This window comes from Schistocerca cancellata, chromosome 8 (assembly GCF_023864275.1).
Source record: "Schistocerca cancellata isolate TAMUIC-IGC-003103 chromosome 8, iqSchCanc2.1, whole genome shotgun sequence".
NCBI classification, from domain to species: domain Eukaryota; kingdom Metazoa; phylum Arthropoda; class Insecta; order Orthoptera; family Acrididae; genus Schistocerca; species Schistocerca cancellata.
Genome location: NC_064633.1, coordinates 95,417,025 through 95,438,061, shown reverse-complemented (window position 1 = coordinate 95,438,061; position 21,037 = coordinate 95,417,025). Strand labels below are relative to the sequence as shown.

The 21,037-nt window shown below is 41.9% G+C and overlaps 1 protein-coding gene across 1 annotated transcript; it reads right to left on the bottom strand.

Annotated features, from left to right (window-relative positions):
* Window positions 1-2,207: 2,207 nt before the first annotated feature.
* On the bottom strand, window positions 2,208-19,454 carry LOC126094745 (myogenesis-regulating glycosidase-like). The gene is made up of 6 exons (XM_049909296.1): window positions 19,410-19,454; window positions 18,106-18,219; window positions 12,148-13,136; window positions 6,919-7,344; window positions 4,399-4,555; window positions 2,208-2,521 (listed from the first exon to the last, which is right to left on the bottom strand). Exons 1-6 carry the CDS (start codon window positions 19,417-19,419, stop codon window positions 2,322-2,324), a joined length of 1,896 nt encoding a protein of 631 aa, XP_049765253.1. The 5' UTR covers window positions 19,420-19,454; the 3' UTR covers window positions 2,208-2,321.
* Between the last annotated feature and the right edge of the window lie 1,583 nt (window positions 19,455-21,037).

The following is a 21,037-nucleotide window of genomic DNA, read 5'->3' as shown; positions in this document are numbered from 1 at the left end:
CTCCCTTTCCTGTTCCAGTCGCGTATGGTTCGCGGGAAGAACGACTGTCTGAAAGCCTCTGTGCGCGCTCTAATCTCTCTAATTTTACATTCGTGATCTCCTCGGGAGGTATAAGTAGGGGGAAGCAATATATTCGATACCTCATCCAGAAACGCACCCTCTCGAAACCTGGCGAGCAAGCTACACCGCGATGCAGAGCGCCTCTCTTGCAGGGTCTGCCACTTGAGTTTGTTAAACATCTCCGTAACGCTATCACGGTTACCAAATAACCGTGTGACGAAACGCGCCGCTCTTCTTTGGATCTCCTCTATCTCCTCTGTCAACCCGATCTGGTACGGATCCCACACTGATGAGCAATACTCAAGTATAGGTCGAACGAGTGTTTTGTAAGCCACCTCCTTTGTTGATGGACTAGATTTTCTAAGGACTCTCCCAATGAATCTCAACCTGGTACCCGCCTCACCAACAATTAATTTTATATGATCATTCCACTTCAAATCGTTCCGCACGCATACTCCCAGATATTTTACAGAAGTAACTGCTACCAGTGTTTGTTCCGCTATCATATAATCATACAATAAAGGATCCTTCTTTCTATGTATTCGCAATACATTACATTTGTCTATGTTAAGGGTCAGTTGCCACTCCCTGCACCAAGTGCCTATCCGCTGCAGATCTTCCTGCATTTCGCTACAATTTTCTAATGCTGCAACTTCTCTGTATACTACAGCATCATCCGCGAAAAGCCGCATGGAACTTCCGACACTATCTACTAGGTCATTTATATATATTGTGAAAAGCAATGGTCCCATAACACTCCCCTGTGGCACGCCAGAGGTTACTTTAACGTCTGTAGATGTCTCTCCATTGAGAACAACATGCTGTGTTCTGTTTGCTAAAAACTCTTCAATCCAGCCACACAGCTGGTCTGATATTCCGTAGGCTCTTACTTTGTTTATCAGGCGACAGTGCGGAACTGTATCGAACGCCTTCCGGAAGTCAAGGAAAATGGCATCTACCTGGGAGCCTGTATCTAATATTTTCTGGGTCTCATGAACAAATAAAGCGAGTTGGGTTTCACACGATCGCTGTTTCCGGAATCCATGTTGATTCCTACATAGTAGATTCTGAGTTTCCAAAAACGACATGATACTCGAGCAAAAAACACGTTCTAAAATTCTACAACAGATCGACGTCAGAGAGATAGGTCTATAGTTTTGCGCATCTGCTCGACGACCCTTCTTGAAGACTGGGACTACCTGTGCTCTTTTCCAATCATTTGGAACCTTCTGTTCCTCTAGAGACTTGCGGTACACGGCCGTTAGAAGGGGGGCAAGTTCTTTCGCGTACTCTGTGTAGAATCGAATTGGTATCCCGTCAGGTCCAGTGGACTTTCCTCTGTTGAGTGATTCCAGTTGCTTTTCTATTCCTTGGACACTTATTTCAATGTCAGCCATTTTTTCGTTGGTGCGAAGATTTAGAGAAGGAACTGCAGTGCGGTCTTCCTCTGTGAAACAGCTTTGGAAAAAGGTGTTTAGTATTTCAGCTTTACGCTTGTCATCCTCTGTTTCAATGCCATCATCATCCCGGAGTGTCTGGACATGATGTTTCGAGCCACTTACTGATTTAACGTAAGACCAGAACTTCCTAGGATTTTCTGTCAAGTCGGTACCTAGTATTTTACTTTCGAACTAACGGCAGAAGATAAACACGCCACGATAAGACCACGAGACATATTGCTTACACTCGCCTACTTCGTTAGAGCGACAAATCAAATAATCTGATGGTGTGTGTACCGAGGGTCGTACAGTACGCACACCACAGTGTCGATATGTGCTAAGGAGAGGGAAGTACGGAGTATAGAGAGGAGTATGACTCGATGAGCTTATGTGAACAGTATTATAATGAAGTGAATGGAATATTAAAGTTATACGGCACTGCAGATGTGTATAGTTAAAGAACTGAATACCTGCAAATAGTTTCCTAAAAAAAAAAAGGTTGTCTGCAGTCATTTGTCTTAGAGACGGACAAGGAAGAAAATTAACTTTTCGTGTTCTTGAAAACATACCCATATGGTGGACTTATGGCAGGCAATATCGATGATGTTGAATACCGAGAGGTTGAAAGTGTGTCATTTCTGATTCTGTTTTTATCTGAGAGTAGGTCATCTAAATGAGGACAACACAAATTTTTCATAATGCGTTTATTTAATTGCAGCCAATGAAACTCAGTTAAAGTGTTTTAGTATTACACTCTTGTACTTATTAGTCATTTACAAATGTACCACAACGGAACGACGTTTCGAATGCGGCCAGAGAAGCCTAGGAGGAGCTGATCCTGGTGAAGTAGGGCAGAGTGTTGAGAGGAGCAGGGTATTTGCGGAGCCAGGTGGGGCCCTGTATGGTGGGGTGCTCCGGGTCGGCCTCGTCCCTCCAGGTGCCCTTCGGCAGGTAGATGTCACGGCGCACCGAGTTGCGGTGCAGCACCGGCGCCACCAGGACATCTTCGCCCAGCAGGTACTCTGCACACAAAGGAAACCAGGTGTCGCATGGCTGTGCTTTAACGGTACTTATGCTCAGTTGTGGAGTAAATCTGCAAGGAATGCAGCAATAACGTCCAATGCTCAGGAAGAGGAACGCCGCTTATGAGTTCATAATTCTTCAAAAGTTGTTATTTGTTCAGGTATTAAATGAAACCCTTAACGCAATTTTAAGCTACAAACAAATATAAACATATGCGACTAGTATGGATGATTTTCTCAGCGACTCGCACTGAGACCTTCGGTTCCACAGATGTCTCACTGTATCAACCCAAAGTAAAACAGTGGATTATCTCTGAAATCAAAGGAAATTAAAGTGTGCATAAGACTCAAACAACGCGAAATATTTACAGACGAATGGAAAAACTAGTAGAATCCGACCTCGGGGAAGATCAGTTTGGATTCCGTAGAAATATCGGAACATGTGAGGCAATACTGACCCTACAACTTATCTTAGATGCTAGATTAAGGAGAGGTAAACCTATGTTTCAGGCATTTGTAGACTTAAAGAAATATTTTGACAATGTTGACTGGAATACTCTCTTTCAAATTCTGAAGGTGGCAGGGGTAAAATACAGGGAGAGAAAAGCTATTTACAATTTGTACAGAAACCAAATGGCAGTTATACGAGTCGAGGGACATCAAAGGGAAGCAGTGGTTGGGAAGGGAGTGAGACAGGGTTGTAGCCTCTCCCCAATGTTATTCAATCTCTATATTGAGCAAGCAGTGAAGGAAACAAAAGAAAAATTCGGAGTAGGTTTTAAAATCCATGGAGAAGAAATAAAAACTTTGAAGTTCGCCGATGACATTCTAATTCTGTCAGAGACAGCAAAGGACTTGCAATACCAGTTGAACGGAATGGATAGTGTATTGAAAAGAGCATATAAAATGAACATAAACAAAAGCAAAACGAGGATAATGGTATGTAGTCGAATTAAGTCTGGTGATGCTGAGAGAATTAGATTAGGAAAAGAGACACTTAAAGTAGTAAAGGAGTTTTGCTATTTGGGGAGCAAAATAACTGATGATGGTCGAAGTAGAGAAGATATAAAATGTAGACTGGCAATGGCACGGAAAGCGTTTCTGTAGAAGAGAAATTTGTTAACATCGAGTATAGATTTAAGTGTCAGGGAGTCGTTTCTGAAAGTATTTGTATGGAGTGTAGCCATGTATGGAAGTGAAACATGGACGATAAATAGTTTGGACAATAAGAGAATAGAAGCTTTCGAAATGTGGTGCTACAGAAGAATGCTGAAGATTAGATGGGTAGATCACGTAACTAATGAGAAAGTATTGAATAGGATTGGGGAGAAGAGAAGTTTGTGGCACAACTTGACTAGAAGAAGGGATCGGTTGGTAGGACATGTTCTGAGGCATCAAGGGATCGCCGGTTTAGTATTGGAGGGCAAAGTGGAGGGTAAAAATCGTACAGGGAGACCAAGAGGTGAATACATTAAGCAGATTCAGAAGAATTTAGGTTGCAGTAGGTACTGGGAGATGAAGAAGCTTGCACAGAATAGAGTAGCATGTAGAGCTGCCTCAAACCAGTCTCAGGACTACAACAACAACAACAAGACTCAAATAAAGTTCCAGACGTATCTGATGAGTCTGTATCCGTGTCCCCAATCTGTAGCCTCTAATCTTATTTCACACTGCTTCTGCCGCACACTGGAGCCTAAAAGAATGTGTTAGGAGGACAATGTATTGAGTATATCGCTGGCACTGAGTGGAAAATACTTCGTGTGTTGTGGTAACCAAAAATTAAGCCGAGAGTAACGAAAGCGTGTGTAAAGAATTACGGAAGTATTCTCTAAACTCGGGTACACGCAGAAGTCCTATAGGAAACCTGTATGTCATACCTGAGTCGATGGTCTGTGCAGTGGAGTCGGTGGGGTCGAGCCACCAGACGGGCAGGTTGACCGGCGTGCCGTCCTCCACCGCCTTCTGCATCAGCTCCAGGATTCGTGGCGCGTACTGCGTGTGCAGATCGGTCAGGCTGCGGCAGATCTCCAGCGTCTGAAAAGTGGACAGGTAATCACAGTCTTGCAGTGTGATCAACTACGGTGAAAGAAACTGTTCCAATAAATTCAGGATACGGCAGTGACGATTAAAAAGATTTTTTTTATGAATAGGAAGAAGTAGTGGGGGAGGGGGGGGGGGGAAGAAAGGAAAGAAACGGTGTATATTATGTGAATAATATACTCCTAACTGACGAGGTTCTTTTGAATTCAATATAGGACTTCTGTTCCAGTAGAGTAATCAAACTGGCGAAGCAATTCTTAGCTCTGGAAACAGCTTGAACCATATTAAAAGCACTTTATCTGATTTCCAACAAGTTCTGCGAACTACACCATAAACTGTCAGTTATTGTGCAAATAACTCAGCTGACTTGGGTGAGCGAAATGCACTACTGGCCGTTAAAATTGCTACACCACGAAAAAATGCAGATGATAAACGGGTATTCATTGGACAAATATATTATACTAGAACTGACATGTCATTACATTTTCATGCACTTTGGATGCATAGATCCTGAGAAACCAATACCCAGAACTACCACCTCTGGCCGTAATAACTGCTTTGATACGCCTGGGCATTGCGTCAAACAGAGCTTCGATGGCGTGTACAGGTACAGCTGCCAATGCAGCTTCAACACGATACCACAGTTCATCAAGAGTAGTGACTGGCGTATTGTGTCGAGCCAGTTGCTCGTCCAACATTGGCCAGACGTTTTCAATTGGTGAGCGATCTGGAGAATGTGCTGGCCAGAGCAGCAGTCGAACATTTTCTGGATCCAGAAAGGCCCGTACAGGACCTGCAACTTGCGGTCGTGCATTATCCTGCTGAAATGTGGGGTTTCGCAAGGATCGAAGGAAAGGTAGAGCCACGGGTCGTAGCACATCTGAATGTAACTCCACTGTTCAAAGTGCCGTCAACGCGAACAAGAGGTGACCGAGACGTGTAACCAATAGCACCCCATACCATCACACCGGGTGATACGCCAGTATGGCGGTGACGAATACACGCTTCCACTGTGAGTTCACCACGATGTCGCCAAAAACGGATGAGACCATCATGATGCTGTAAACATAACCTGGATTCATCCAAAAAATGACATTTTGCCATTCATGCACCCAGGTTCGTCGTTGAGTACACCATCGCAGGCGCTCCTGTCTGTGATGCAGCGTCAAGGGTAACCGCAGCCATAGTCTCCGAGCTGATAGTCCATACTGCTGCAAACTTCGTCGAACTGTTCGTGCAGATGGTTGTTATCTTGCACACGTCCCCATCTGTTGACTCAGGGATCGAGACGTGGCTGCACGATCCGTTACAGCCATGCGGATAAGATGCCTGTCATCTCGACTGCTAGTGATACGAGGCCGTTGGGATCCATCACGGCATTCCGTATTACCCTCCTACCGTTGTAAACTTTCCTCATGTCAGCACGTTGTAGGAGTCGCCACCGGCGCCAACCTTGTGTGAATGCTCTGAAAAGCTAATCATTTTCATATCACAGCATCTTCGTCCTGTCGGTCAAATTTCGCGTCTGTAGCTCGTCATCTTCATGGTGTAGCATTTTAATGGCCAGTAGTGTATTATTTTTGGCCAGTTCAGGTGTATAAATGCGTAGTTCACAGCATATAAGTAGACACCCATATTATGCAAAGGAAGTTTTAATAACTGTTGAGTTATGGAATGAAACTTCCCTGGTACAAATAACAAGCTGATTAGACTGAGTAAAGATAAACTGTCGATCAATTATTGGCCTTCGTGTCTTTGATTTCGAAGAACTCCCTACTTATTGATTATACTTTTAAGGCGAACGACAACGTCGTCAGTAATGCAAGAAGTGTTTTGAAGTAAACTGTGGAGAGAGCGTGCGTCTAAAAAAAAAGTGATATCGTGCTAGGAACGGAGGGCTACTGACTTAGTGGCACCTGCGATACCATTGTTTCTCGTGATTCAGCTGCGGATAACCCTTCCCTAGTATCTAAACCGTAAAAAGAGTTTGAGAGAATAAGTAATCAGGAATTTATCTGTATTTTGCAGTTCCAAGTTATTTATGAAAATTTTACATATCGTAGTATCACTCGATTATATGTGGTGCGATCACATTGAGAAACTCGTGTTGCTTCTTTACAACGGTGTGTAATATAGTATGCTTTCTACGAAATTTTACAACCCATACAATGGTCTGTTGCCATCACAGCATTGTCACAATCTGTAGTGCCCTACAGTTCCTCTTTAAAGGTATTTCATTTCACTTATTTATCTAAATAAATCATTTATATACTTCTTTGGGATCATTCCTATCTGGACAACAAAATTGAGTAGCCTCGCTTTCAATGAATGGACCCCGTATCCCACACTGTACGCACCTCGTTGTCAAAGTCCCACGGTGTGAAGGAGTACTTTACGACCGGCATGAAGACACTGGCCTGAAGCCAGCGCACGTACAGCTCGGACCACGTCTTGCTGTTGCCGCCGCCCACCATCTCTCCGATAACGAAAGGGTAGCCGACCAAGTTGAGCTGCAGCAGCTTGGGTATCAGCGTCTTGAAACCGTGATGGTTGGTCCAGTCGCTCCTCATTTTGTCCATCACAAAGTAGTTGGGCAGCTGCTGGTTGTCCACGCTGGTCTCTATCTGCACCATGGGCCCAAACTGCGAGATCACCTTCGCATACGCGTCGCTGAAGGCCACTGGGTTTCGCTCTACGGGCTCTATGGTGGACGGCTTCGGCAAGAAACTTACCTCGCCATAGCCAAAATCAAACGAGTCGATCCCTGACTCGTTGCGAAGAGCCTGGAAACGTTACAGAAAAATATAACTCTCATGTAATACAGAGGATTCATTGGTGATATAAACAAGTTGTGTTTTATTGTCTGGAGACTAATTATCGAGAACAAGTGAAAAATTTTTCCTTAACGACATATATTATCATTGCCCGCTACACCCTTTTGATATAGAGGTAGCAACAATATTAGCAATCTAATTTGACTTACATTATTAATAGTATAGTACTTAAGATACCGAACTAATACACATACGGTTCATTATATTCTTACAACACTTTCGTAGTGTTCAAAACCATATTAGAGATACTCAACCCTCGAAATTTCTCCTGCACTCATGCTGAAGCATTCAAGTAAGCGTATGTAAATATGTATGTGAATATACAACATACATAGGCCTTAATTACGACAAGAGGGTCGTAACTATGATGCAATTGACACGTTCGCAAACTAAGTATGAAACTTGTACATAATTAGAGAGTTTCAGATTATTTTATCATACCTCTTTTCCTAGCTTTCTAATATCTTCGTATGTCTGACTCATCTTACAGCACAAGAAATTTTAATGTTTGAAGGAAAACAGATAACGTGGTCTTCTGAAATAGAAACGTAAGTACCGCACGAGACTAGAAATCTAGGATGCTCCAGGTTACCACTGTGTAACCGAAGGTATCTTTCATTAGAACCACTTGTTGCAGATTTTGGATGGAAGACACTGGTTTGAATGTTAACGGAACAAGACAAGAACGTGCTGTCTCTATCAAAGTTGATGCTACGAGAAGGGGGGCTGACGACTAGCGTGAGATATTTCCTAATATCGAGTCTGACCTCCTTTTGCCCAGTGTAGTGCAGCGACTCTATGCAGCGACTGTACGTGGCATGGACTCAGTAGATCGTTGGATGTCCCCTGCAGAACAAATAAGCCATCATGCCTCTATAGCCAACCACAATTTCGAAAATGTTCATAGATCGGTATTCTGTGCACGATAAGACATCTTGGTTATGTCCCATAAATGTTCAATGACATTCATGTAGGCCAAACTGAATGACCAAATCATTCCCACGAATTTTCCGAAGTAATGTTCAAGCCAATCGCGAAAAACTACACACGATGCGTTGCTATTAGCAAAAGCACTCGCATCTGTTGTCTGCAGACAAAATCCATTAAAGCTAAATTTCGCGACACTGTCATAATGGATATTTTCGTAGTACGTGCCGCAAGACGAATGGAAAAGCTGGTAGAAGCCGACCTCGGGGAAGATCAGTTTGGATTCCGTAGAAATGTTGGAACACGTGAGGCAATACTGACGCTACGACTTATCTTAGAAGAAAGATTAAGGAAAGGCAAACCTACGTTTCTAGCATTCTTAGACAAAGCTTTTGACGATGTTGACTGGAATACTCTCTTTCACATTCTGAAGGTTGCAGGGGTAAAATACAGGGATCGAAAGACTATTTACAATTTGTACGGAGAGCAGATGGCAGTTCTAAGAGCCGAGGGACATGAAAGGGAAGCAGTGGTCGGGAAGGGAGTGAGACAGGGTTTTAGCCTCTCCCCGATGCTATTCAATCTGTATATTGAGCAAGCAGTAAAGGAAACAAAAGAAAAGTTCGGAGTAGGTATTAAAAACCATGGAGAAGAAATAAAAACTTTGAAGTTCGCCGATGACATTCCAATTCTGTCAGAGACAGCAAAGGACTTGGAATACCAGTTGAACGGAATGGACAGTGTCTTGAAAGGAGGGTATAAGATGAACATCAACAAAAGCAAAACGAGTATAATGGAATGTAGTCGAATTAAGTCGGGTAATGCTCAGGGAATTAGATTAGGAAATGAGACACTTAAAGTAGTAAAGGAGTTTTGCTGTTTGGGGAGCAAAGTAACTGATGATGGTCGAAGTAGAGATGATATAAAATGTAGACTGGCAATGGCTAGGAAAGCGTTTCTGAAGAAGGAAAATTAGTTAACATCGAGTATTGATTTAAGTGTCAGGAAGTCGTTTCTGGAGGTATTTGTATGGAGTGTAGCCGTGTATGGATGTGAAGCATGGACGATAGATAGTTTGGACAAGAAGAGAATAGAAGCTTTCGAAATGTGGTGCTACAGAATAATGCTGAAGATTAGATGGGTAGATCACATAACTAATGAGGAAGTATTGAATAGAATTGGGGAGAAGAGAAGTTTGTGGCACTACCTGACCAGAAGAAGGGATCGGTTGGTAGGACATGTTGTGAGGAATCAAGGGATCACCAATTTAGTACTGGAGGGAAGGGTGGAGGGTGAAAATCATAGAGGGAGACCAAGAGATGAACACACTAAGCAGATTCAGAATGATGTAGGCTGCAGTAGGTACTGGGAGATGAAGGAGCTTGCACAGGATAGAGTAGCATAGAGAGCTGCATCAAACCTGTCTCAGGACTGAAGGCCACAACAACAACAACACGTGCCGCTTGGTTTTCTGCTGTTATTTTAGACACTGTTGCTTGTCTATTAGCACCGGCGACTCTATCCGAACTCCACAACTCTCTGTTGCTAAATGAGGGTCGACGGCCACTGCGTTGCCCGTGGTGAGAAGGAATGCCTGATATTTGGCACTATCGGCACACTGTATACACTATGCATTTGGGAATGTTGAATTCCCTAACGTAATTCCCCATGCACGTGGCTTCGACTACCATTCTGCTTTCAAATTCTTTAATCCACGTCATGTGGCTATAATCACGGTGGAAACCTCGTAACATGAACATCTTGAGTACAAATGACAGCTCCGCCAACGCATCGACCTTCTATACGCTTTCTACGCGATAGTAATGTCATTTGTATATGTGCATATCGGTTTCCCATTGTTTTATGTCCGGTTGTATCTATCAATGTTCCAACCTGACAGTTTCTCGGAGGTAACTATAGAAAAATTACACAAAAATGCGTTGAACTGAGCAAAAGTCAAAATAAGTGAAAGGGGTCACTGGTAGAAATCTGTACACTAGGGAATCCAGCATAAACCAGCGTAAACAGCAATAATAATGCGAATTAAATCTGAAACATGCAACCCGAGAACAAGAATTGTTGTGATTGCACGTGAGACACGTAATACAGGGTGATGAAAAAGTCAGTATAAATTTGAAAACCGAATAAATCACGGAATAATGTATATAGTGAGGTACAAATTGACACACAAGCTTGGAATGACATGGGGTTTTATTAGAACTGAAAAATACAAAAGTTCAAAAAATGTCCGACAGATGGCGCTTCATCTGATCAGAATAGCAACAATTAGCATAACAAAGTAAGACAAAGCAAGGATGACGTTCTTTACAGGAAATGCTCAATATGGCCACCATCATTCCTCAACAACAGCTGTAGTCGAGTCGAGGAATAATGTTGTGAACAGCACTGTAAAGCATGTGCGGAGTTATGGTGAAGCATTGGCGTCAGATGTTGTCTTTCAGCATCCCTAGAGATGTCGGTCGATCACGATACACTTGCTTCTTCAGGTAACCCCAAAGCCAATAATCGCACGGACCTGGGGACCTGGGGACCTGGGCGGCCAAGCATGACGAAAGTGGTGGCTGACCACACAATCATCACCAAACGACGCGCATCTGTCGGACATTTTGTGAACTTTTTTTTTCCTTTTTTTTTTATTTTTGCTTCTAATAAAACCCCATGTCATTCCAAGAATGTGTGTCAATTTTTACCTCCCTATCTACATTATTCCGTGGTTTATTAAGTTTTCAAATTTATACTGACTTTTTGATCACCCGGTATGTTGCGTTGATGCGAAAATTCGTAGCGTTCATCCATAAGTTTCAACAGTTACACATAAGAGTGGCTTTAGTCCTGACTTATGTATTCTCCTTCAGTATTTAGAACAGTCTGCCGACGGTGGGGTAACTTCTTGATTACGCGACTGTAGAAAAAACTTTGTTTTGATGCGAAAAATTTGCCGATGTTCGGGGGGAAATTTGGTTTGGAAAGGAAATTTCTTGAAAGTTCTTGGATAAATAGCGGAAAAGGTGAATAGCTAGGGCGCCAGGTCAGATAGATAAGATGGGTGTGGAATGACTTCCCAACACAACTCCTGTATAGTGCTTTTTGTCAGCCTAGCACAACATGGACACGAATTATTTTGGAGTATCATCACTTCACACAGTCTCCAGTGTTGACAATAAATATCAGGAGTGACGGTTACATCTCGGGGAAACAATTCGTAGTACACCATACAGTCGCTTTCCCACTAGATGCATGTTACTATTTCTTATGGATGGACGCAGGCTTTTGTACGGGAAGTTACTGCTTTGTTTGTGTCAACCATTCCTTTTTTTTCTTATATTAGATAGGAATGGTTGGTGTTGTTCACTATTCAACCGATGATGAGCAAGCAGAGGTGCACGAATGGCCGCACTCTGATATTTGTTATTTTGCCTTAGAGCATGCGATACCTATACACCCGATTTTTGAACCCTACCCATTGCATGCAAATGTAGAACAATGATGCAATTATTACAGTTGACAACAGTTACCTGTTCTCGAGTACAATGACGTTTATAATTGTGGATTAGTGCGTTTAAACACCTAAGGTCGCCCTGAATGCGGCGATCCTCCTGACAACGAGTAAACCATTTTACTGCCGGGCTCTGTCCTACAGTATTACTGTCACCCTTTAACCGAACTCAAACAGAAGAATATGTCGTAAATGTTCCGTTTTTTTCCCTTGAGACTTCATCTTCTAGTGCTCACAGCTCCACTCACAAAAATGTTAGGGTAGTTACTGTTGGTGTAAGACTAACATTAGTTTGCGTTTGTACTCACCCACAGTCGACTGGTCCACCAAGTCACTGCCTCAGGATTGGTAAAGTCGACAACACCGGTGACTCCATGGTACCAGCGCGTGATGGTGCTGCCGTTCACGTTGGACACAAGGTAGCCCTTCTCCACAGCTTCCGAATAGTACGGCTCGCAGCCTCGGTTCAAAAATGGGTGAACCCACAGCGTCACGCGGAAGCCCAGAGAGTGTAATTCATCTGTGAGAGCCCGTATGTCCCGGAAAAGGTTTGGGTCAAACGTGAGGCTGCCGTAGCAGGTCTCCCAAATGTCGTCTATTTCGATGTTGCTGTTCTTAAATCCATTGGCGATTATCTCGTTGGCCAGGTCCCTCACTAAAGAGTCGTTGACGCCGATGTCGTAGCGCGCCAGTGTGGCCCAGACCGGGTGTGTGACCATGCGCTCGTCTGGGACTCCGGCCGGCTTCCCTAGGTACTTCTGGACTGCGTGTTCGTGGGCCTCCCTAGCGTTTCCGAATGAGCAGATATCCCACTGTAAGAGGTTGTCTGGTCGGTCTTCTGGGTAGGGACTCTGGTTCTTGGCCGTGAAACATAATGCATCCGGTGACTGATCTGTGTTTTGGTCAATAAAAAGGGGAACGTTGGAATGGACGCGTACGAATCTTCCGTCGGAGAACAGCCAGTAGCGTGTAGCGATGCCTGCATACTGCGTCTGGTTGGTGACGAACGCGTAGTTGTCATACACTCTCTGCTCAGTCAGAAAAACCTGTTTGGTAGACTCGGTACCACCGTAAATGTGGCTGGTGAGGTGGTTCTGGCAGCTTTTGAGAACCGTCTTGGGTGTGTTCACCCACTGATAGACACCGAGGCAACGGCCAGCTCTGTCTTGGCGCTGGATGGTGATATTGCTGTTACCAAAGTCAAAAACTTCTCCATTAAAATATCTGACATGCCGTGGTGTGGAAGAGCGACTCGTCCTGTCTACTGGGATGTACGCCAGTTGGATTTCCAAACCATCTGCAACATAATATGAACAGAACAATATAGATATCGTCAGCGGAGGTGCATAATGCAGGTACTGAAAACAAATACAATAAAAGGTGTCTGTAGAATACTGAAATAACAAACCTTGATTAAGGGGAACACACCCTACCTATCTAACCCATGTTCATTTAGGCAAGTATTTGACCAATTTCTGAAAAAAAGTATTTGATTCAGGATCTTAATATTTTTACTGTATGCTACATGGTGCCAATAGAGTCAACTGTACTAAAATCTACTTTATCCATTTTATAGTTGTTAAGAAATACTTTTTAAATTTATTGACAATAAATATTAAGTTTTTTCTGCAGAAAATATTTTTTTGTGAACTTCCTAATGGGGGAACATTAATGAATGTAGTACCAGAGATGGATGTGTATGTTATTCAGAGTCTCTGAAAATTTCATTCATTTATCTATGATAGTTTCTAGTATAATGGGGCATATGTACTGAAAATTATAGTTTGCTGGATATTGACTTTAAAGAAAAAACTTTTGAAATTTGTTACTTACAGTTAATTAAAAGTGTCCTGCTACATATAATGGCCCTTCTTTGGCCTCTAGCTGTTTCCTGAATGTTTGTGTTGCTTTCTTTGCCATATTAGATGCAGACCTGTCTGCATCGGCTATCCTCATTTCATCGCAGTGTTGCAGCCCAATGATCATATTTTCACCAGGATTCATTCCCAGCTTTTTCAGTACCCAACACTTTCCAGTATTAACGCAATTGAATGTAATAACAGCATAATGAACTGCTAGTTTCATTGTACGCCTGCCTACAAATACAGTTTTAGGAAGGCGGTTTCAAATTATGTTGTTGAAACATTCATTTGGGTTCTATGTCTGCCCATGCAGACATTTCCTTAGGAGGTCAGGACGAACCAAGTCTCTGAAAATAGCAGCAGGAAGAGAATGCTGGTGAGAGTAAGATTCTCCAGTTGCCTGAGCCCTATTGTGTTTGCACCACGAATTTTCTCCTGATGGACACAATCCATGACATGGCTTATCATGAGTAGAGGACTTATGGAAGAATATGGCCCAAACATCTCTCTTCATTGCCTCCAGATTTTCTTTATTTCTCCTAATTTCCTGCCCATAGTATACCTGCAAGTTTTCTATTTCAGTTTTAGTTAACCGACCATGTCCAGTCAACAGTTTTACATCTTCTAATTCTTTTCCTTTTCTGACAACAGTTATTTTTCTCAGCCTTGTTCCCAAACGTTTTTGAACATGGCCTAAACATTCTATTTTGCTAATAATGGCATCTCCATATGGCTTAGAGTTCACCGCAATGTCGTATGACTTAATGTAACCATCGCCTAAATATTTTGTGTACTGTACGCCGCTTGTTTCTACGGAGCGATGAAATATTTATTGTACTCCATGAACTTCCATACCACCACTTGTTCCTCTAAAATTAGCCACACAGTTGTGTTCTTTATGTTCATTGAATTTACAACATTTGCCATATTTAGAAATTATCTCCACATCTACCACTTTACTGGTGTCTACACTCGTGGCAGTCACTACTCCATTCAGAGAAGTATGTCCTCTTTTCTGCCAACTTCCATCAAGTGCACTTGCTATTTCCGAACATCCATCATTTTCTACCATTGCTTTCCTAGCAGCCAGTTTCATGCTTTCCTCACTGACCTCACATACAACATTCTCTAATATTGCAGTCAGTTTTTCATATTTATTTAGTAGATTATGTAAATTCATCACTGAACAAAATGTTCTCCCAGCAGCCATGTCCTTGCCAGTGGATCGTAAGGCATCCATTAATCTAGTATTGATTTCATAATGGCCACTTGCATCTGGTTTTGAAGAACTCATAAATGAAATCACAGCTGAGCATTTAGTGCAAATTAAATCCAAAGTAATTGCTATGCCTTTTTTCCCACTGGCATTCACACAAATTTTCACACTCTGTGACTCACCGCACTGTCTACATTGTACAAATTTAGACATTACATCTGATAATATTCTCAAATTTGTTATAATGTTACTGCACCTCTTGTCACTTACAGTAAATGCATTGTAACTCTCTTGAAATGGTGAGAGATTCTTTGATGATGCACTTGTTGAAGAATTACAATTAGACACATCGTTGCCAGGAGAAATAACATTTTGTACAGAAAGCTTTCTAAACGTGTTTCCTCTAAATTGTCGTTTCTAAAATTCCTTTAAGTTTCGTCATCTTCAGTAAACACAACAAAACACACGTAAACAAGCACTGCAAACGTAAGTATAACAACTACTCGCAATCACACTGGAACAAAGCTAACACCGTGTTTGAAAGCGTGTTGTTTAAAAGAATACTGACCGAAACAAAAGAATACCGACCGTTGCACTCCAAGGATAGCCAATACACTCAGGAGTAAACAAAATCCCTAACGTGCAATGTGGGGGATATAAAGATCTAAAATATATGCAGAAAAGAGGGTGACAGAAACGTGGGCGTGGCACATTAACACATGTGGCAGAAAAATGCTCTTTAAATGCTCGAAAAACTTTTTTTTTTTCAGAAAAATCGTTTTCAGAGTACTTAAATAAAACATTAATCTATCGAAATATTATGAAAACCAAAAATCGATTATTTTCGACCTGAACCACGGTGTGGTCCCCTTAAAGGAAATCTTTACCAAAAGCACCTTATTGTCCACTCACCTGATTACGACAACAAGTTACAGTACTTTCACAGTTTTCATGTCACTGGTGTACAAGTAGAAAAACTAGGGGTATTATAAGTTGGATGCTCCTCGTATGGTAGTAATTCAATCTTACTCTGTAACACACGACTAAAAGAGCCTGGTGGCGTTGATCAGAGTTCCTTGCGATAGATACTGAAGTGAACAACACTGAGATACATCCTTGGTGCAGTGAACAGATATCATTCGAAGAACACAAAATAGCTATTTTTGTTACAGAATCCACTCTCAAATTGTTTCAGAAACTGTAGATCCACAATATAGTCTTCTTCAGATAGTTCCACCTCTGAGAAATGAGTCCCCCATTTTTTGCATTCCCTCAAACAGTGATGTAAATCCGTCGAATAACAAACTCATTGAACATTGAGTTTAAAATCCGTCCTTTCTTTATGGCACGGTAATAGGGGAGCTGGAGTGATTCGTACATATATGCAAACATCGCTTTCCATCGTCTCGAAGGAAACTGTTTAACGTTCCGTCATCCAGCGGAAGAATATAAACATGTAACAAAAATCAGTGCCATGTCGTCCAGAGTGTATATTTCGATCTAAGATGTGAGTCATAACATGATTTTTCATAGACCAGTTAATACTCATACATAATCTTAGTTTTTACAGAGTTTTCCACTAAATATATTTACGTTTAAAAATTCACTCTATGTACGTTTCTGGCTCGCAAAATTTAAAGAGCAGTTGGTGGAGTGACCAGAAATTTTGAAAAAACGTTGCACGCCAATACGCACATGTTTTTATACTTGAAATGTGACCTTATTAACTGTTTTCGAAAATCAAAGTGTGAATTACGTTTATTCCCATTGTTACTTTCAATTCAATTTATTTCTCTTGTTTCAGATGTGATTTTATGATCTGTTTTCGAAAATCTATTTTATTTCTTTCGTTTGTTTCCAGTGATCGTTTCCCTGTTTCTGTGGGCAATATTTCGAGTTTCACGGGTTGGATAGGCAGAGAAAAGTTGTAGTTTCTGATTACATTGGTGTGCGTAATCGTTTGCTGGACTAATTTCATTATCTTTGAAGTGACTTGATTATCTGTTTACGAAAAAACGACATGTGTGTTGATTCGATACCTATTGTTATATCGAATTCAATTTATTTCTTTTATTTTGTTTTCGAAAATCTAGAAGCATCGAAACGAATTATCGACGTCATGCATGGCTGAGCGGCCAGCTGGTAGAACTATCAACGTACACGCTATGAACGTTATCATTGTAAACGGATTCGAATCTGACATAAACATCCATTGACTCCTTTACGAACTTCACTGCTATAGTGGATTTTTCCAACGTAATTTCTGAAATCTCTTGATGTTCCTACATTACCGTCACATTTTCTGATTCTGAAACTTCAAGTGACGATTTTTCTACTTCGAAACATCAATCTGCCGAAGTTACGAAATGGCACACGATTAAAAAATGGGTGAACAATGTAACTGATACAACGATTCTGATGGGATCTCAAAAAAGTGAAAACGTTCTGTTTCCTCGAATACCACCCATTGCGACCGACATGGCGTTTAAGATGACTTTAATTTTCAGTACGTATCGCTATGACTATCAATAAAGGACAAGGACAATCTTCGCCCTTGCACCATTTGAGGGCGGAAAACGATTGCTTCTCCCAAGAGCAGTTATACGTTGTAATCTCCAGAGACGTCTCATCTTCATGGTTATACAGAAAGCTGACAAAGAAAAGGTGTAATCAGTTCCCTAGCTTTACAGTAACAAATGACGATATTTTAATTCCTTTCTTTTCAATTCACATAGCCATAGCACCTCCAGGCATGAGATTGAATAGAATTATGTGTTTTCTCGATGATTATATGTCCGACAGACTATATTTCATTTGCTTTTCCATTGGTTTCATATTAGCTTGAGCCACAGCGAAGTGTAGCTGGGTTTAGGTAATGACTGAACTTTTTTCTAGGATTGTATATCTTAGATTTGTGTTTTAATTGCAGGTTGATGATTAAAGAATAGCAATAGTCACATGCTTTTCGCTAGCAGATTGTTTCAGTAATTAAATTTAAAAAAAAGGATTTGTAATGTAAGGGCTGTAGAAGTTACACACCGTATTTAGTTCCGAAATCCATTAATAGAAATCGACACTAGCAGGATGTCGATATAGGTGTGTGGACACAGTGTTCACAGTCTGTCGCAGCTAACATGAGCAGTGAGTTAGCTCAGAGGTATGACTGTACACAGTATCCGCAGACTCACCTTCGTTGGACACTATCAGGATCTCCCCGCTGTTCTCGTCGTAGCGGGTGCTGAGGCGGGACGCTTCTGACGCCCCCAACATCCCCAGCAGCAGCAGGAACACCGCCCACACAGCTGCAAATGGGAAGAAAAGGAAAGAGAGTCAGAGAAGCAAGACTGCGACAAGTTACGTAGTCATTAAGCGCGTCTTGATGCACGGAGCGATAGTATCCCAAATGGCTAGATCATTGTTGCGGCCAACTGATATATTCTGTCGTTTCACTCTATCTCCATAGGTATTCCTGAGTGAATGTTCATTTCGTCCACCTGTCCCTATCCAACCGAACATAGCTCGGCTTCTGATTCAAACAAGGGCCTGTCCTATTAGTAACCTTTCCCTATGTTGGAAAGCACGTGTCAAGGCATGTGGAAACTTGACAGCTGGAAAGCCTCTATTAATAATAGTAATTAATGAAATCGTCGTTAAAGAGTGCAACACATATTCTAGAGGAGTACAACAATAGCTGTATGGTTGTTCAGATATAGAGTCTCATTTATTTCCCTAGATTAATCTACACAAACGCCAAAAAGTTTCTTCGTCACTTTTGCCCAACCCCAGGGTACCCAACGTTTCCAGTGACCAGATAAGATCATCTCAGCTGTTGGCAACAGGAACGTGGCCCGATGCAGAGATGGTAAGTTTATCACTCCACAAACTAATGGGTTATAGTTAAACTTGTTCACAATATGTTTTCAGCTAAACACATAATATCACTGATGCGTTTTATAGTAAAAGAGAGCTGATTAGTCCTTCAAAGAATCTATTTGCCATTAGCCATATCTATTAATAATACTGGCTATTTGACGATCAATTCCCAATTTTGAATAACACGAATTACAGACATTATGGGTGGGCCATTGTGGTCTACCCATTTTTCTGAAGGCATACTTCACAGTCAATCATTTTTTTCCTGATATAAATCAACTGTTATAGAATTAGGTGTAGAATTTAGACGGCATATGCGACCAAAATATTGACATTCAGATAATTTCCCCTTTTGGCGTAGCGAAAATTATATAACATTTACAAAAACTACTGGAACATATAACTATTAGTCCTTTTGCATGTGATTAGTGTTGAATATATATACGATTCGGTACCAGGGTACCTTTTTCTACCGTTCCTTTTACCGGATCAGTCCTTTAATGTTTGGAATCGTCTCATTTTCACTTTGACTCATGACCATTAAATCCTGACAGTATGTAGCAAAATGAGATACAAGAGATAGACGAAATGCATAGAAGTACAGGCGACAGGAGCTCACCTTTAGCCATTCCAGTAGTCTGTGGGATGTACAATTCGGCTGGAGTTTCTCCTCAAGCTGATCGACTGCATACGATGCAGGCGTATATATACCAATGCAGTGTCTACTACATACGCTCTTGACTCATGAACTATCTGACTGATATCAATCAGTCACGCGAAGAGCCGTAATTATCTGATATTAATGTAGCTGCTAAAGGATCCATTAGCCAAGATAACATACCTGTCTTCAACCCACACTTCACATCTACATCTACATCTACATCTACATCCATACTCCGCAAGCCACCTGACGGTGTGTGGCGGAGGGTACCTTGAGTACCTCTATCGGTTCTCCCTTCTATTCCAGTCTCGTATTGTTCGTGGAAAGAAGGATTGTCGGTATGCCTCTGTGTGGGCTCTAACCTCTCTGATTTTATCTTCATGGTCTCTTCGCGAGATATACGTAGGAGGGAGCAATATACTGCTTGACTCTTCGGTGAAGGTATGTTCTCGAAACTTTGACAAAAGCCCGTACCGAGCTACTGAGCGTCTCTCCTGCAGAGTCTTCCACTGGAGTTTATCTATCATCTTCGTAACGCTTTCGCGATTACTAAATGATCCTGTAACGAAGCGCGCTGCTCTCCGTTGGATCTTCTCTATATCTTCTATCAACCCTATCTGGTACGAATCCCACACTGCTGAGCGGTATTCAAGCAGTGGGCGAACAAGCGTATTGTAACCTACTTCCTTTGTTTTCGGATTGCATTTCCTTAGGATTCTTCCAATGGATCTCAGTCTGGCATCTGCTTTACCGACGATCAACATTATATGATCATTCCATTTTAAATCACTCCTAATGCGTACTCCCAGATAATTTATGGTATTAACTGCTTCCAGTTGCTGACCTGCTATTTTGTAGCTAAATGATAAAGGATCTATCTTTCTGTGTATTCGCAGCACATTACACTTGTCTACATTGAGAATCAATTGCCATTCCCTGCACCATGCGTCAATTCGCTGCAGATCCTCCTGCATTTCAGTACCATTTTCCATTGTTAAAACCTCTCCATACACCACAGCATCATCTGCAAAAAGCCTCAGTGAACTTCCGATGTCATCCACCAGATCATTTATGTATATTGTGAATAGCAACGGTCCTATGACACTCCCCTGCGGCACACCTGAAATCACTCTTACTTCTCTCCATTGAGAATGACATGCTGCGTCCTGCCATCTAGGAACTCCTCAATCCAATCACACAATTGGTCTGATAGCCCATATGCTCTTACTTTGCTCATTAAACGACTGTGGGGAACTGTATCGAACGCCTTGCGGAAGTCAAGAAACACGGCATCCACCTGTGAACCCGCGTCAATGGCCCTCTCAGTCTCGTGGACGAATAGCGTGAGCTGGGTTTCACACGACCGTCTTTTTCGAAACCCATGCTGATTCGTACAGAGTAGGTTTCTAGTCTCCAGAAAAGTCATTATACTCGAACATAATACGTGTTCCAAAATTCTACAACTGATCGACGTTAGAGATATAGGTCTATAGTACTGCACATCTGTTCGACGTCCCTTCTTGAAAACGGGGATGACCTGTGCCCTTTTCCAATCCTTTGGAACGCTACGCTCTTCTAGAGACCTA

Bases quoted from the DNA above. Each gene is read 5' to 3' on its own strand.
- LOC126094745 (XM_049909296.1), bottom strand. The intron at 4,556-6,918 runs GTGCGTACAGTG...TCCACTTTTCAG, and splicing joins CGTGGGACTTTGACAACGAG to ACGCTGGAGATCTGCCGCAG. The intron at 2,522-4,398 runs GTATGACATACA...CTTTGTGTGCAG, and splicing joins TGCACAGACCATCGACTCAG to AGTACCTGCTGGGCGAAGAT.